Raw genomic sequence first — 17,235 nt, forward strand, 5'->3', positions numbered from 1 at the left:
CTCTGTGACACTCATTATTTTGACCGGTTTCACTCGTCAGATAGAATGACGGAAACATGCCTGCATCTGGCTGATGGCATGAAACATTTGTCCCATTATGGTGGAAAAGTCACAACTTCTGCTCAGCAACTTTATTTGTTTCTGATTATTTCGTCATCTTGATAAGAAGTAAGGGTAAAAAGAACTCTGGGCTTCCCCTCGTATCAAACTTGGAAAACATGTCCTCATTTAGTCCGTTGTCTGCATGCCTCTGCAGTCAGGATTAAGACACTCATGCTGAGGCACGGATTACTTTCCAACTCTGGGAAAGTAGCCAAAACAATTATCCGCTATATATCTCTGAGCTATCGCTTTAACTAGATCTCACACATTTAGACTGTTCAACATGTTCTCATTTGGTGACTAATAAATAATGAATTCACTGAGCTTCCCCTGCAATAGTTAGGAAGCCTCCTGGGGAGGCCTGCCTCCCACTGTAAAAGACTCTGGTATTATGATGCTGGAGTGTTTTTCGGGCATCTGTATAATGAAGCTGTGCTTCATTACCTCTTCATTACCTCTATCAGCCAAACCTTAAATACATTTTAACTAATAAAATACATTTTCTCAGTGCTGAAGTTGATTAAGTTGAGGTGGTAGATCGTGAAATCTGAGCACTAAAATAAATAAAGCTGCCTAAAATAATTTGTGGGAAAATAACCTTTACAAAGTCAACTTATGTCACTGGCATAAACATCAGCAAGCAAATGGAGATACTGTGAAACCTTAAGAAAGGTCATCAAAAATGTTTGTTGCATCAAAAACATCATTAGAAAATGTCATAGGACTATAGTGAGGCATCAAAAATGGAGTACACAGGTCTTGGAAAATGGAAATGTCATTCTAGTGTGTTCATGTGTCAACAACAAAGAGGTGTTGCTCTTTTTTAATCACAGTCACAGTGAAAAAAACAAAAAACATCTAAACTCTTGCCTAGGGCTCCAACACTGCCAGAGCTGGAGCTGATCAGTAAATCAAAAGTTTGCGTATCTGTCCATTATCTTGTCAAGGGTTTAAATTTTGTGTTTCATCACCTTAAACGACATGCTTCTGTCTTTTACCTTACCTTAGAATGAGCTCTTATTACTACATGGAGAGCCTACCATGTTGCACTGCCCAACACTGCCAGGTGTCTACACAACCTTAAAATAGAACTGACCTTTAGCACTTGCTAAAGAGGTGATCTTTCATGTTTCTGAGTTACTTAAACCTGTAAAAGCCATGCTCGGAGTTGGAGGTGAGGAATGTTGAGTTTTGGGATCTAACAATTTCAAATATTGATTGTACGAATAATTAAGAGAAAACAAAACAATGTTTCATGGTAAAACAATTACAATTAATGCAGTTATTCTTCAACACTACACAAAAACATCATATGAGCATCTTTAATTACAGGTTTTATTGCATTGTCCTTGGGCTGGGTTACAGTTTGAGGAGTATTAGGTGCAATACTCACCGCTACTGCATTGACAATAAGTGCCACATTTATGGTTGATTCCCTACATTAACAGCTCCGCCATGTGCAGCTGGATGGTGACCTTAAAGATGCAAAGCTGTTGCAATAAATTTGAGGTGTTGGAACCTTAAGAGGAGACTTTTCTTGGGAGGTTTTGTAGGTTGGATATCCATCTTCTGGAACAAACCCCTGATCATTCTCTGAATATCCAAAATGCTCACTTACTTTGCTGCAGTGTCGTCCATATGTAGTCCATCTGGGTAACTGACATTGTCGCTGCCCTTTAAGCTTGTGCGTAGGCTTATGTTCTGCCTGCAGTAACTGCTGTTGAATTTGTCTCACTGTGCTACTGTTGATCATAGAAAAATACTCACGACAATCTGAGAGTGTGACCAGAAACACTCACGGCAGCACCACTTTTGGCACCAACTGTGTCGGTTCCATAGCAACCATACATTCTTTGATGCAGGACACAAGACCAAAAAACCCACAATATAAAATTGATTTTACTCTCAAGTGCAATGAAAACAAAAATAAATTAATGATATGAATAAATATAAAATATGACTCCAAATGTTTTTTAAAAAATACACTTCTGTCATTTAAGCTGCAACATTATACAACCACTGCAGGATTTTGGCATAATACAGTAGTTGCACCCTATAATCCTGCATAATAAGCAAACCATAAAACCAGATTTTCCATATTAGAATGTCAAAGAACTTGATGTGTGCTAGTATTAGATTTCATATAACATAAAAGGTCTATTTTGAGATGAAATCCCTCAAATGTTACCTCCTTCTCAGATATTGTCATGATTAGTTAGTCCTTCTGTGGTCATTGTTCATTTTGAAAGTCATGCAAAATAAAGCAGTGCCGTATCTTTGATTGTTTAAATTCAAACTCTTAGTATAAATTACACAGAAAAATACTTCATTTAGAAAATAAAATAGAGTTAGTACTATTGTGACTATGGAGCGGCGTTGCTTTCCTCCACAGTGATGTCTGTCACACCATGAACCTGAGTGAGCTGCTTGCAGTCCAGTGAAGCCATTAATTTCCTTGGTCCAGACAGGGTGGGGACAAAGTGCTCAGTGAGAGACACAGAGGCATGGCTGCCGATATCTCTGAGTGGAGGACAGGAAATGACAGTGGCAGTCACAAAAGTGAAAGGCAGGAAAGGTAGTTTCAAAAATCATGCATGATACAGAGCATGTTATAAAAACAATCATCCCCAGAGGCTGGGCTGGGACCCACCGATGTGTTGCAGCTGAATGTGTTCTAACCTAATAATTTATTTATTAAATTATTTAAATAACAATAATAATAAGTTGTGATTCGTTTAATAAACTGATACATCTTGGGTTGCAATTGTCATCTTTAACAAGTGGGTCCATATTAAATATTTGGAGAATACTGAACAATATATCTTTCTCCTCACCCAAAATTAATCTTTCGTGCAGTGAGGAGGCCGAGTCCCTCCACATGGAATATCACAGCTTTCAGCACCAGTGGTAGTGGGTTTGTAAACGAAATCTTTACCGCCATCCTCTCTCCGACCACAGCCTTACCAACTGGCTGTGTGTCAGCAAAACAAAGGAGGAAAACACTGTCAGATTTTAAATTTATTGTGTGCATTTTACGAGTGATAGTTTCGTAGTTTGACTCACCGTTAGGAAGAGGTTTGGGGTCCTGAGTCGAAAACTGAACTGAGTGGCCAGGACCTGCTGTGTTTCTTTAACTCTGCCGGAGAGGGTCAGCATGAGGGCGGCCTGATCTATCAGTTTGTCCTTACAGTCTTCGTATGTCAGGGACCACTCCAAAATCTTCACTGTAAACAGGAAAATATCAAAATGATGTTGCAATGTGACAATGCATGCATGTCTCTTAAATTACTCTTGAATTGTTAAATAAATAAATAAATAAATAATGAATTCATGATTTATATAAAATCCCATATAAATTATACAAACATGTGTGCAGTCAAAACTATAAAACTAGAATAAAGCACCATAAAAGTAAAATATTCAATACAAGTTTAAATAAAAGTTTATATTAAGAATGGAAACTTTGAAAATAATAACTATAAATTTAGGATAAAACACAGTAAAATGTAATAAAATATACAATAATAAAAAATCATGTCATTGAGCAAAGTCGGCCCAAGTGTTTCATTTGGCCCACCAGACTTATATTTAACAAATGTCAAATGTGTAATAATGATAATAATGTTTATATATATACATAAAAATAATCTAAATGTAATATCACTGTTTATGCTGTTCTCTTTTTGTGAGAAATGCTCCTTAAATGTATTATATTATTATAAGTCTGTTCATTTCTTAATCTTTGTGCAAAGCAATGTACTGTACTGTACTGTATTGTATTGGTATAAGCATCCAGGCAAAAAGAAAAAGAAACAACCTACGCCTTCTTCCTAAAAACTAATTTACAACCTTCCACTCACCCTCGTTGGGCAGTAGGTCCACGTCTGTTTCATCCTTCCTGATCGTGGCCTTGTGGACACCGGTGTAGTACATGACTGCCACTTGGCTGTGAAGGATAACTGTGCGATTCTCTGAACTGCTATTACGTAACGTGAGGGTCAGCTCAGCATCTTGTCCCATTTCAGGACCTTTACCCTCCATGGTGACTTCTATAGAGACATCCTCTGCTGTGGGAGATGAATAGGCCTCTGCTTTGGAGCCGTAGCGACATGCTGTTTCCACAGCAATGCGTTCCGCCTCTGTGCCTGAGGGTGGCCAGAGATTCAATTCAATAAGCAACACAGTAGAAACCATTTTGATAAGAGTTTTGTGTCTCATACCCTTTGCTTTCAGTGTGTGGGTTTTGTTTGATGATACCTTCAAGGTGTTTGTAAAGGTGTGTGATGTCACTACGCTTGTCAGAACCAACAGCCTTGGTGCTAATCTTGTGGCCTACAGCTTTTTTCTCACTGTAGATTTGACTAAAGGTCCCATCTGTATTCCTCTGCCAGTAGATTTTATCACTGTTTACCTGAAGAGAGAAAGCGTGGTAGAGTCAGAGAATAAAGTAACAGACGGGAAAACTGTTGTGCATCTTTTGATGTCTGCAGTATGACTCATTATTAGTGCACAGTACACACATTATCCACAAACACACAGCAACAAGTGCATAAGTAATTGGCCATTCTCGTATGTGAGACGACGTGTTCCACAAACCTCAGCGAACACAAACGGACAGTCGTGTTTGAGGTAGACCTGACCATTGCGTACAGCAGTAAGAGACGCGGGACCACAGCGGAAGGTGCCTTGGCTGGTCTCCTGAGGTGTGGCATCAACAGCTTGCCAGCCTCCATAGCCTGGAGGTAAGTCTGGACGAGCCATCCAGCAGTCGTTCCACACATGAAAGTTCCTTCAGGCAAAAGAGCGGAGGTGTCATATCACGAAGAGGAGGCCCAATCCCATTTCTTATTTTTACCCCTGCCCCTGGTTAAAATGTAGCCCTAAAAAATGGGACACCCCTTCAAGACTGTGATACGTTATAGCATAAGTAGTCGCATCTGCTGTTGTCCCATTGACCCATTGTTGTAGGCAGCAACGCAGAGACATGTCAGAAAATGTCTTCAAGGCCTTGAAATACTATTGGATCAGTTTATTGTATGTACAAGAGACTGCACAGAAGTTTTCTTGTGGTTTGTGTAGCAACACAAAATGCTAACCAATGTTAGTTCTGTGATTGTAACATTAGTTTCCTTGGATTTGGTTAATCTAGTCTAAAAGAATTGAAATACAAAGGTAGTGAAAAAAGCAAGGGGTGAAATGAGATGTAACCTAAAACACAAAAGACAGTGATGGAACTCACCAGATAGAGTCCACATTGAGCTCTTCTATAGGGTCCAGGTTCTCGTCCAGGTATATGTCTGATGTCAAGGAGACGTCTGTGTCATGAGCTGAGTTGTAGTTGGTCACAGTTCGGCCGGGGATGCCCAAACACCGTAGCACTAAGCAGTTTGGCATCAGAGGTCAGTATCTGCCACATTAACATCATTAACATTCATAGATGAGGACGAGAAACAATTAATGTGCTCACCTGTAGTGAAGGTGCCCGCAAAAACCCAGCACTGGCCGTACTTAACAGGATTGCCTTTGTTTTCATGGTATTCCTTTAGGATTTCCACGCTTCCACTCCACGTTGTTGGACTAGTTCCATTTGAATAGTTTCCTGACCAGTTTCCCTCCACAACACCACAGTCATCAGGGGAATTGATCTGAATAAATGTGGGCAGATGATTTTTGATTTGAGATTTTTGTAAAGATCAGAATCTGAAGCATAAAGTTCTGACGTTTTCATTTGAGTAGGTACTCAGCAGCTGTTTGTTAACTGTAACAAGATTTCACTGCACTTTCTTTCTTGCTTTCTTCTCTGCAAGGATCAGAGAGATCAGAGTCACAGGCTTCGTCCTCTGTATTTAACTTCAAGAATTTCCTTACTTCCAATAGTTTCACTATGGAAAATACTGACCTTGCAACAGTGGGGGGGAAAGTAACAGGATCATCAAAGTGTTTTTACTCCAAAGACCATCTCTCTTAAAATGCATTATTCATCCAGTAATATTACGGTGTGGACATGAAGTGGTGAACCAACATAACAACATTGCCTTCTCATGGTGCGTGTTGCTACAGTGGCAAGTGCATTCTCTGAATGTGTGATTATGTACTTGTGTTGCTGGGATGCTGCAGGCCTTTAGTTATTTCTGGTTTTTCCCCCCGTTTTTTTCCTCATTTTACTCTAACCTTTGCCTCATCGCTGCATGTTTTTGTTCCACCTGTGCACGGAACTGTGTCCATGGACAGATTTTTGTTTTGACACTCAGTTGTGCTGTAAACACCTTGCTCCAAATCAGGTGCACAAAAAAAATAAAATAAACAAAGGGTATGAAAGTCTCACCATGGCAGAGACAATTCGCACCACATTAACTGGGTCTCCCCAACCAGACGGAGGAACTCCACTCTTTTCCAGGACAAAGAGGCAGGCAGCTAGAATCCCATCATCAAACTGAACCCAAAAAAGAGGAAGAAAGAAAACACAGAGTCAGCATCTGTTACTCAGTCACTCATCACTGTTAACCCAGGTCACTTACCTGTCCATAGTTCCACGTCCTCAATCCAATTTGATTCTCTGTTCCATAGTAGATTAGTCCAACATCGTTCAGGACATATTCGTGCCTCTCTTCCTCAGAGTCCATGAACACTGTGTCATCTGAAAGACAACAAGTACAGCCTTATAACAAGCACTGTGAACGTTAGGTGAAGTGTCAGAATTCTAGTTACAAGTCTTTCTCAGATGTTTCACAGTGATAAAATCAGGTACTGTAAATAAAGACACTTCCCATCATCACTTATTTTTTAACTGTCTGGGTCTGTGAGGGTTCAGTTAAAAATCAATATTAAGAAAATGTCTAATCAAATAATTCGAATTTTAGATTATTAGATTATTGTTGTTTTTTTGTTTTTGTTTTTATTTTAATAATAATAATGAAGATTTGACAAGAAACTTGTAAGGCCTGCTGAGGTTGTCATATTAGCCGTTTAATGTTTGTATGTTTGTGCATGTGTGTGCATGCATGTGTTCACTGATAACAAACCCTTCCTACCAGCTTCTCTTATAGTCTACTCTTCATTAACGTTTAGTTTACATTAAAAAAAAGTTTAAGTGTGAAAACGACAATGCACTGGACTGTGTCTTGGCTCTCAGCAGTTTCTAGGCAACCAGTGGAGACTGTGAAGTCACTGCTGTTTTGTGTTTATTAAATAAACAAGATACAATACATTCATTACATTTCAAGGTTTTAGTGAATTTAGTATGCCCTTGTTTGTATCGCCTGGCTCCTTCTGTTTATCACCTATGTGTTGACTTTAGAGGTTCTGGCTGAAAGGATAAAAATAAAGTATTCAAGTCTCCTCTCTTGGTCAAACAGGGTTTTTTTTTGTTTTTTTTAGGTTAGTTATTGTTGAGCTCCATGGTTTTTAAATGCTTTTCTGTTCATATGCATCCTCTCATGTGTCTTGGAAAATGTTTTACCAATAAAGCAGAACTAGTATCACTTTAAAAAAAAAAAAAAAGCCATGTTTACCTTCACACCAGGGGTTGAACAACATGATGATGTCATTCGCAGGGTCATGTGTGGAAATAGCCTCGCCATTTGTGCAGCTTGTTTCCACCTTGAGTTGATATCGGCCAATGAGCGCCGTGGGTGACGAATTCACGGACAGCTTTATTCTTTTGTCGTCCTGTCTCACAACAGCAGCCTCCCAGCGGCCGTCGTCCAGGTCTTCCACTAAAGGGATGATTACATGGGTTCCCTTCGCCAGTGTTGGCAGTGGCCCTGTAGAGGTGACAGGAGACACAGGTGACCTACATGAGGTAGATTAGCAGAATGAAAAGAAAGTGTGGTCTGTTGTTGTTCCTACATGGCCAAGTAGAGACAGAGCACCTCCAATATCAATTACTGCAATTTGACTTTTATCCCTCATTAATACCTACAGTCCTATTTTTGTGTGTTTCAGTAACCAAACACAGAAATGCAAAAATCCAGTGGGTACTGTCCTACAGTAAGAAACCAACTAATGTCAACATGTGAACACAGCACAGCTGTGCTATAAATGGAAACTTTGCTCAGTGTTGCTGCACTCTGCAGTGAAATATACTGTCCCTAAGTAACAAGGGCTTTTGCATTGGGGGTATGAACCCCCCCACAAGTTTTTTCTAGTTTACATTTCTAACATTTTGAAAATGTTCTTTTCACAGCTAAATAATTTCGCTCTGAAAAGAACATTTTCAAAATGATGTTACTCAGGATGGTGAACATCACAGCGATATTCAGGCTGCTGATTGGACAATATTATTAAGACTTAGACCGGCAAAATAAACTGTTTCTCTCTTTTTTTCGTGTGGCTGTCGCCTACTATGGCCCAGCCGCCCCTGTAATACGCCATTTGTTCACAATAAAAGAAGCAAATCAGTTTATGTTTGTAGCCTGTGTATTTCCTTAAAGAGCTCATTCTTATCCAAGCAGTGTAGATACTGAACAGAAGAATAACAACATTTTAAGGAACTCCACAATGATTTGTTTGGCTCAGCTTGAGTCTTTTTACCAGTGCAAGCAAAAAGAACTAACGTGACGTTCTTTCTTTATTTGTCAGTATTTCTATTCTTGTCTTCATGCATGTGGAGGAATTGTCAGTGCACTTTATTATTTTAATTTTTATTGAGCTCCTGTCTTCCCACCCACTGTCTAGCCTGTTGATCACTACAGTATAGGTCACCATCGTTGATTGCAGCGCTGAGCTGCAGAAGTACAGAGACTGATATTTAAGTGTCATTAAAATTTTAATAGGTGCCGTCTCAATGCTGTGATGGTGACTAAAAGCCAAACAAAAAGCATTAAAGTAATTGTTTAGCAACAAGAAAGCATTAAGTAGCTGGAAAACAACCTTTTCACTGATCTTTTATAATCGAGCATCCTCACTAGATGTTTAATAACTGCAGCCTTTCAAGGTCCTTATGAAAAAAAGGCCTAACTGAAGCCCAATATTCACCATCTGACACTGCAGTTAAAAACATCCATCCATCCATTTTCTACTGCTTTATCCTCCACATGAGGGCCATGTCTTGTGTGCCAATCTCAGCTGACATAGGGCGATAAGCGGGGTAAACCCTGGACAGATCACCAGTCCATCACAGGGACACATATAGACAAACAACCATTCACTCTCACACCTATGGTCAATTTAGAGCGTCCAATTTACCTGATCCCCATATTGCATGGACTGTGGGAGGAAACCAGAGACCCCGGAGAAAACAGGTAGAACATGCAAATGTGTGTATATATATATATATATATATATATATATATATGTATATATATATATATATATATATACATATATGTGTGTATATATATATATATATATATATCCCCACTCCTCTTTCCTCAGTGGGTGTGACCATGCCTTTGTTTGCCATGTTTCCCAATGACTTAACGGAACCAAATCACAATGCTGCAATTTCACCAAGAGATATTCAGTGGCAGATGGACGACCGATTGTGTGTGACAACTAGAATCAGAGCCTGCCCACCACAGAAATGAAAGAAACAGCCATTGTGACCAGAAACGAATGAGCCACCGAATTACACTCAACAAGTAACTGAAAAAATAAGCCGAGGACACAATCACAGCAGAATGAGACACCAGGTGAGCAGCTGTGCTTAGGTTTTGCAAGTTCAAGACGACATTTTCCCTCAGCACTTCTATCTTGAAAACTACTTATCCAAGGTTTTTGAGGTATGTGTTCATTGCCACCTATTCACTTCCTCACCGACTGACATCACTCTAGTTTGTGTGTGTATTTATGTGTGGGAATATTTTAATATCTGATGAGAAAAAAAACGGTCAAATATCCAAATTACAATTTGCCTGAAATGTCCATCACTACTGTAGACATCAGAACATTTCATCAACTACCACCTTGGGAAAATCAAATTACATTTAATTAATTGTCTAATTACAACAAATAGACTTAAAACAAACTGTGGCATTCAGTCTGCTCCAGATCTCCAGTCCCTGAGGGCTAATTTAAAGTGCAGCCTGTCTGAGCTGTTGGCTAAACAATGGAAATGCAAACCAAAGTCAGAATATTTAACTATCAACTTTCACTTGAAATAAGAAAAAAAAGAGTTCTCAGGCAGTAATTGGCTTCATGTCGTTGGCCTTGCATTGGAAAACAGAATCTACTGTTTGTCCATCACCGAAAACTGGCAAGACACTATATACTGAAGCGTGTGAATGGGGGAACGTCAAAACTGTAGTGTAAAGCAGCTCTTGAAGACTAGAAAAGCTCTAATACAGACCATTACCAACTCTTCTTCTGATTTTATTTGGTAGTAACGAGTAACGACTAACAAAGTTAGTTGGAGGAAATGTAGTGGAGTAACAAAGTACAGATAGGTGAATTTTGTACTCAAGTACAGTAACAAAGTATTTGTACTTTGTTTTATTACAATACTGTGCACTACTACTCTGAAAACCCCAAAACATGATGACAAGGTGAATATTTTTTTTGTCGGTGGAGAATTCTAACCTGTTTTGAGCTCAAGGTGAAGTTTGTCAGTGCTGCGGTCAAAGGGTCGAGACAGGGTAATCCACATCTGGAACGTCTGTCCTCTGCGAATAATGAGGTTGTCACTCGGGTAGAGATCTGTGTGATGCTCAATGCGGTTCTCCCCTGATATGCTTTTCATTAGGTCTATTGATTGCACGTTGAGAAGGAGTTCTGTTAAAAAAAAGAAAAAAAAAAGACAAAAGCGTGAGGAGTTTTATCTCAGCTCGAGGATTTTACATTGTGACTTTTCAGTACATTGTACTTTGAGCTCTCTAAGTCGTTTGTTACCATCCAACTTGTGGTCCCCAGTTGCAGGTTTTTCATCATTTATCCCATCCTCGTTATCCAGCTCATCAACCCCTGTGACCAAAGTGTCTGTGACTTCATCCTCATTGGGTTTGTTATAGCAGCATGGACAGACCTTTCGCAGCCAGCGCTGACACGCATTTTCTCCCTGAACATTGTTTTCCTCCGGTTGTTCCTTTTCTTCCTCGGTGTCCTCCTCAAACCCAAGAGTGACAGTTGGAAAACGACCAACTGCAGAGTTGTCTCTGATGGATCGTGTTTCTACAGGCATCCTGGGGGAGAAAAAATATTATATAGTTCATAGTGTCCTGGTATTATTTGTAACTTTATAAAACAGACACTCTGGTTAGTTTGTCCAGCAGGGCTGCTGTAGGAACAAGGCAGTGTAAGATGGCGGCCTCTGAAAAGCAAGGTCCTTGCCAAAAGTGCACATAAAGGCTAATTCTAAGGCTATGAAAAAACCAAAACCAACATTTTTATTTTCAAGCAATTTTACCAAAGTGTATATAAAAATGGACATAGTCTTTTGGTTGCCAAACAAACTCTTCTTTTTAAGCCTCAAGATTTGACTGGCACAATGATCATTTTTGCAACCAGAAATTTGCAGATGTCCCTGGCAGCCAGGCACGCACTGGACAATACCAGCTGTCAATCCCATCATCTATAGTCCACTCATATGTACCATGCTTGATCATCTATTTATCCTCTAAGTCAGGGGTGTCAAACTCATTTTTGTTCAGGGGCCACATACAGCACAATTTGTTCTCAAGTGGGCCGGACCAGTAAAATAATAGCATAATAACCTATGACCAACAAGAACTTCATTTTTACAAAACATGACATTTCTTGAGAAATATAAGTGCAATTTCAACAATATCATGCCTAAATGTACTATTTACACATCACACTGGATATATAAAGGCACAAACATTTAGTCACAGGTATCTGGAAGTGAAAAATATTGCATTTGACATTACGTTTAGATTGTAATCGTAGTGTGAAATTTTAACAAATTCATCCTGTGGGCCGGATTGGACCCTCTGGCGGGCCGGTTCTGGCCCCCAGGCCGTATGTTTGACACCCCTGCTCTAAGTGGTAATAATTGATATTATGTGTTATTGAGGAAGACCTGGAACTAGAGATTGAGACCATCGACTCCTCAGGAAAATGTTTACTACTGTGAGAATAGTCTAATTTTTACATAAACTTCTATTCAAACGGAGTTGTTTTGGCCATCTGTGGAGTTGCCCTCGGGTTGCTAATTGCTATTTCCATAATCAGTCCTGGGCTTCGCTTCACTTTAACTGAGGACTATGTCCATTTGAATAGACAGGATAATTCCTTTATGCAAAGATAATTATGGGTAGTATATTACATTTTATAAATATCACACTGGGCCTTTAGAAAATAGATTTACTGTGTGATCTTTTGCTGATTTTAAAAGATTGATTTTTCTGAAGAGATACAGAAAGGCTTCGGCACACATCTTTTGCATTAGCATAAGACATTATGGTGCCACTAATACTGCTGCAACACACAGGATAAATCATACATCTCGTGTGAATTGGTCGTCCGTAATGTGCAAATACATAACTATTCCTCATGGCAGGAAGCAGGAAGGATGCTTTGACTCTGTGATGGCATCAGGACTCATCTGGAGCTGATTCACTGATGCTGAATTACAATCTGATTTATGTGTCACTGAGAGCATCCAGGAAATGAGCATGTGCTCTGATTTGCAAGCAACTGTGCAATGAAGAAAACTCCTGTATTTGCCTGAAGTTAAAAACTCCACGCTTTTCCACATCATCTCTTGACCCCAGAGGTAAAGTCTCACACTTCTCTTACCAAAAGGTCTGTTTGTTTTGTCCTTTTCTTACTTTTCTCTGCTTTTGATGAGCATCAATTCTACCTTTCAGGAATGCTAACAAACCATGGATGACCTTCCCTCATTGCTCAGTAACAGTTTCTGTCACATGGTAACCAAACAGGCTTTCACTGAAAAAACAATAATAATAAGACTGTCTATGACTTTGTGTCATTCACATCTGCACTTGCAGCAAAACCACTTGTGATCAGATCTGCGCCGTTAACGGCAGGTCTGATCAGGTCCTGTATCTAGTCTCCTCCCAGCTCAGGATTGTTCCTCGTATTTAGTGTTGACAGACGAGGCTAGATAGAGCTTAACTAAACCAGCTGCTAAACTGCTAAACAACCTGATATATAAACAGTATAAACGTACCACAGATGGCACTGTTAAGTCACTTAGCAGATAAGTGAGCTTCCAGTCAAAGTTTTCTTATGTAGTGCTCATTCCTATTCATATACATGTTGATGTAATGCTTCACAGTGGGCGGGCCAATCACATAGCAAGAGTTGCTTACGTTCAGATTTGTTAAAAACAAGTTAAAAAAAGGTTCTCTGTCTCATGCATCACTCAGCACTTTAGTCACTCCAGTGCAACCGGATCTCTTTTTTTTTTTTTTTAAACTGGCACAGAACTGGCATCCATTTGTAAAGATCCCCCTTTGCTTGTAGGTAAAAGGTGAAAGAACATAAGAGATAACTCGGTCCGTTCTCTAGTTTCCATCACGAAGAGACATCCAGCAAAGACACAGCCACACTTACTCCCTGTTCCTCAGGGCAACTACTGCTGTGGCAGTTGTGCTCAGTGCAATTACAACTGGAAAACGGATCATTTCACCCGTCTGCACACCGGTAAAAAGTTCTCCATCAACAGCGTCGTCATCTACATAATAGATTTTTAGAATGTGGGTAAAACAACAAGGACATTGAAACAAAGAATCAATGAGCGCAAGAGCACAATACTGTGAAATGATAGGGACTAGCCCAGAACACTTTAATGATGCACACCATGACATTTCCTCATTGCGATTCTGTGAGAATGAACAACTCACCCCCCTCTCTAAGGAAGGAGATCTTGATAAACTGCTTAACCCTTCAAACTCTGGCACCAGAAGGACTGAATGATGATTTGAGATGGCTTCTCATTTTCATAAGCCCTTTGATGAAGATCTTTGATCTAGTTGCAGCAAAAAAAAAGTATCCTTGCACGTTCAGACTGTCAGTGAGAGTCTCCTATACTTCATTTAATAATATATATATATATATTAATAATAATTCATTTTAACGTTTTCTTGCCAGCACAGCCTTTAGGCGCAACTTGGGTTTAAGGAAATATGATCATGCAGAGTAGGGAGAGCCAGGTCATCTGGTTGGAAGAAGACCCACTCACACACTGATCCAAGTCTAAGCTGACCTCTGGCTATACATAGATAAAAAAAAAAAATCAACGAATAAAATATAAAAAATGAAACAGAATCACACACACACACACTTAACGAACACATTTCAACATGCACACAAAGTGTCATCACGCCTCCAAATGTAAATAAATAGAGATGCTATGAGGTTTTATGCACCTGTAACATCTGCTCGAGGGAAGACAACCAAATAGATAATGTGTGTGGGAGGGGATGAGTCGTCCTAAAGGCAGTTTGGGGTTAGTTTAAATGTTTAGAGCAGCATTACTTGTTACAGTGTAATTTGTGAACAGTTAAAGTAGTTGCATGGAAAGGAACGTGGCTTTGTGGACATTTGATGTTATTTGTTCATTAGATAAAAGGCACCGTGGACACTTTGATACCTGCCTACAGCTAACGACTTTTGGTGGCTTCGGAATTGAGTGTACGTTCGTCACCACAGAAAGAAAGCTAAGACTGAAACACTTCCCAAAAATATAAATACTATACATGACATAGTAAAAACACAATAACAGACAAATACACACTCACGAGCAGGGGTAATGATTCTCATTGATTAATTTACTGTAGTGTTGTTGTTTTTTTGTTGAATGAATGAACTGAAAGAATGAATGAGATAAATGCTACACTGATCCACATTGCCATCCCTTAAGTCGCTGCTTAAAACTGTCCAAATAACCAGAAATCTGTTCTCTTATCACAACAGACTATGTTCATTAAGACTAACCAGAGGCAAAAGAATAGAAATGATGTAATGATGTAACATTATTTGCATGTTGTGTCCTGAGAGCTTTCTGTTCTTCTTTACTAGCACAATGTTGCTGTTGCCTCCAAACACAGAGAGTTGAGTGGAGCTAATAGACATAGTCAGTATTGGATGACCTCATTTGAGAATGATTTGAACGTAACAGGCTTTGTTTATATTTAAAGGTGACACCCCACAGTTTGAATGTAATATACTTTTGAATTTTGGGACCTAAATACACAATTGATGGGGTATTTGGCTCAGTTAGTGGAGCGTTGCCTCGCTGCCTAAACTTAGAGCAACGGCTGCAGGGTGGGGCCTTACAAACGTTCCTGTCACCTCCTGCCTCAGTGCCAAAAAACAAAATGAAAGACTGCATGGAATTTAGCTGTGCATGGTTGAGATTATCTGATTGCAGGATGTGTCAGACCCAGAAAAGCCACATGCCCACACAGATCGACCAACATTCCTGCTGCTTCCACTAATCTGATCAATAAAACGAAATATCTGCACTGTACTGTAACCGAACACAGCGAGATGAGGCGATACAGCCGTCGCCCAGCCTGGACAGCAGAGAGAGTGAGACTGTGTGACATGTCGTGGATGACGATGATGAGACAGCCTGACAGCTGAACCTGCTACAGAGATAAAATCCTCATCACGCCATCGTCTGCTGTGTTACATCCTAACAACTGAAAGCAGACTCTCGCTGTGCTATGGCACATTTATGGGTGATGTCAGATTAAGTGGGTCAAAGTTCAGCCCCATGAATTGAACATCTCGTATACTTATGTATGAGTTGAATACTCTCCTCCAGGAGGGAGATGATCCAGGAAACGCCACACACACTCATGACCTTTTTTCCCTGGGGCCACTTATTCTGAACCATGAGAGGCAAACAAAGTGACCTTCACTGTTGTCTAGTTACTTTGCCTCAGGCTCCAGTTTATACATGTTGCTGACTTTGTAATTGGCCTCGAATGAAGCGCTGTAAAACCTTTGTTGCTTTGGTAGCAGGCTGACATGATTACAAAATCACATACTGACGGAAAATGACGTCAGGGGAAAATACTTTCCAGTAATGTTTGAACAATGAAAGTCTATGCAGTTAAAAGAACAACACTAAAAACAGAGTGAATCGTGCAAGAAATTGCCGTTATCGAACCCAGTGCGTGCACGAGCCTGACACGAGACAGCGATAAAGAACTACATATGCAACTGTTTTGTTTTCAGACAAATCAAGTTTGATAAAATGTGTAATTATCAGGCAGTATACACACACACACACACACACACACATACACACATATATATAGACAAGAGGTGTATGTGAAACAGCTTATTCAAACTCACTCAGTTCAGTGGCAGTGCAGACGGGAAGAATAATTCTTCTGTTTGCTGCTGCAAGTTCAGGCCTCCTTTAAATACTTGTGAGCTAAGACAGAGAGAGCAGACACACCCTCCTGCTGCACAGAAACCAGGCTGGTCCTTCCTTTTCTCCAAAAATAACAAATGAAATCATTAGGTTGGGCTTTGTTACTAAAGGCCGTATTGTACAGTGTCCTTAAATATGTTCATATCTAGTTAGCAAAGCATTTTTTGTGAGATTTTTTGAGATTTGTGGTGACATTATTTGGCTGTACCTTACTGTGTATCTGTGTGTTTGTGTTTGTGTGTGTGTTGAGGGGGACCATCCACACCTTGTTTATCAGAAGGTTTATTTTCTAAGAAAGTGGGTTTCAGTCTTCTTGTGTAAAATTACCTAGAAATGACAAAGTGCAACAAAATGAATCATCCACACAGACTGGTTGAGTAGGTTTTCACCAGGTTTCTCAAGTGTGGGTGTCTCCGAACAAAAGGCGGCAAAGGTATTGCACACAACTGTAATTTAGTGCAAATGACTAAAATGTTTGCGATGCTTTCTCGAAAATACCTGGTCATAATATCATGTGAAACATGTGTATCCTGTTGAACTTGGAATATACAGTATTTCGACATAGCTGTAAAAATACATCAGTCTGTCTCTGATTGGTTTAAACTTGGAGGAGGGGTTCGTCCTAGGATGGAAGTGAAGTACATGCTGTGTTGTGTTGTTGTTATGGCATAATTAAAAGTATTTGATATTGGTGAGTAGTACAAAAAATGTTATATTCGAAAGATTTGTGCATCCCCATTTTTAGGATTCTTTGGCGTTGGCACAGCTGTGCTCTCTCCTAAGTACCAGTTTGGTTACTATGTTTGTGGTTTGAGGTGTGGAAT

At 39.7% G+C, this 17,235-nt stretch overlaps 1 protein-coding gene across 1 annotated transcript; it reads right to left on the minus strand.

The window, feature by feature from the left end:
- Positions 1 to 1,982: 1,982 nt before the first annotated feature.
- Positions 1,983 to 16,391, minus strand: LOC131466255 (protein-glutamine gamma-glutamyltransferase K-like). Its single transcript, XM_058639458.1, has 14 exons — positions 16,330 to 16,391; positions 10,930 to 11,219; positions 10,621 to 10,812; positions 7,614 to 7,865; positions 6,621 to 6,739; positions 6,428 to 6,535; positions 5,570 to 5,747; positions 5,342 to 5,480; positions 4,699 to 4,891; positions 4,360 to 4,513; positions 3,963 to 4,247; positions 3,166 to 3,326; positions 2,937 to 3,073; positions 1,983 to 2,622 (listed from the first exon to the last, which is right to left on the minus strand). Exons 2-14 carry the CDS (start codon positions 11,216 to 11,218, stop codon positions 2,466 to 2,468), a joined length of 2,364 nt encoding a protein of 787 aa, XP_058495441.1. The 5' UTR covers position 11,219; positions 16,330 to 16,391; the 3' UTR covers positions 1,983 to 2,465.
- Between the last annotated feature and the right edge of the window lie 844 nt (positions 16,392 to 17,235).

Source organism: Solea solea, chromosome 9, assembly GCF_958295425.1.
Source record: "Solea solea chromosome 9, fSolSol10.1, whole genome shotgun sequence".
NCBI classification, from domain to species: Eukaryota; Metazoa; Chordata; class Actinopteri; order Pleuronectiformes; family Soleidae; genus Solea; species Solea solea.

Bases quoted from the DNA above. Each gene is read 5' to 3' on its own strand.
- LOC131466255 (XM_058639458.1), bottom strand. From the start codon at position 11,218: ATGCCTGTAGAAACACGATCCATCAGAGACAACTCTGCAGTTGGTCGT. The intron at 5,481-5,569 runs GTGAGCACATTA...CAAACTGCTTAG, and splicing joins TGCGGGCACCTTCACTACAG to TGCTACGGTGTTTGGGCATC. The intron at 4,892-5,341 runs GTGAGTTCCATC...TTTTGCCTGAAG, and splicing joins CTCAATGTGGACTCTATCTG to GAACTTTCATGTGTGGAACG.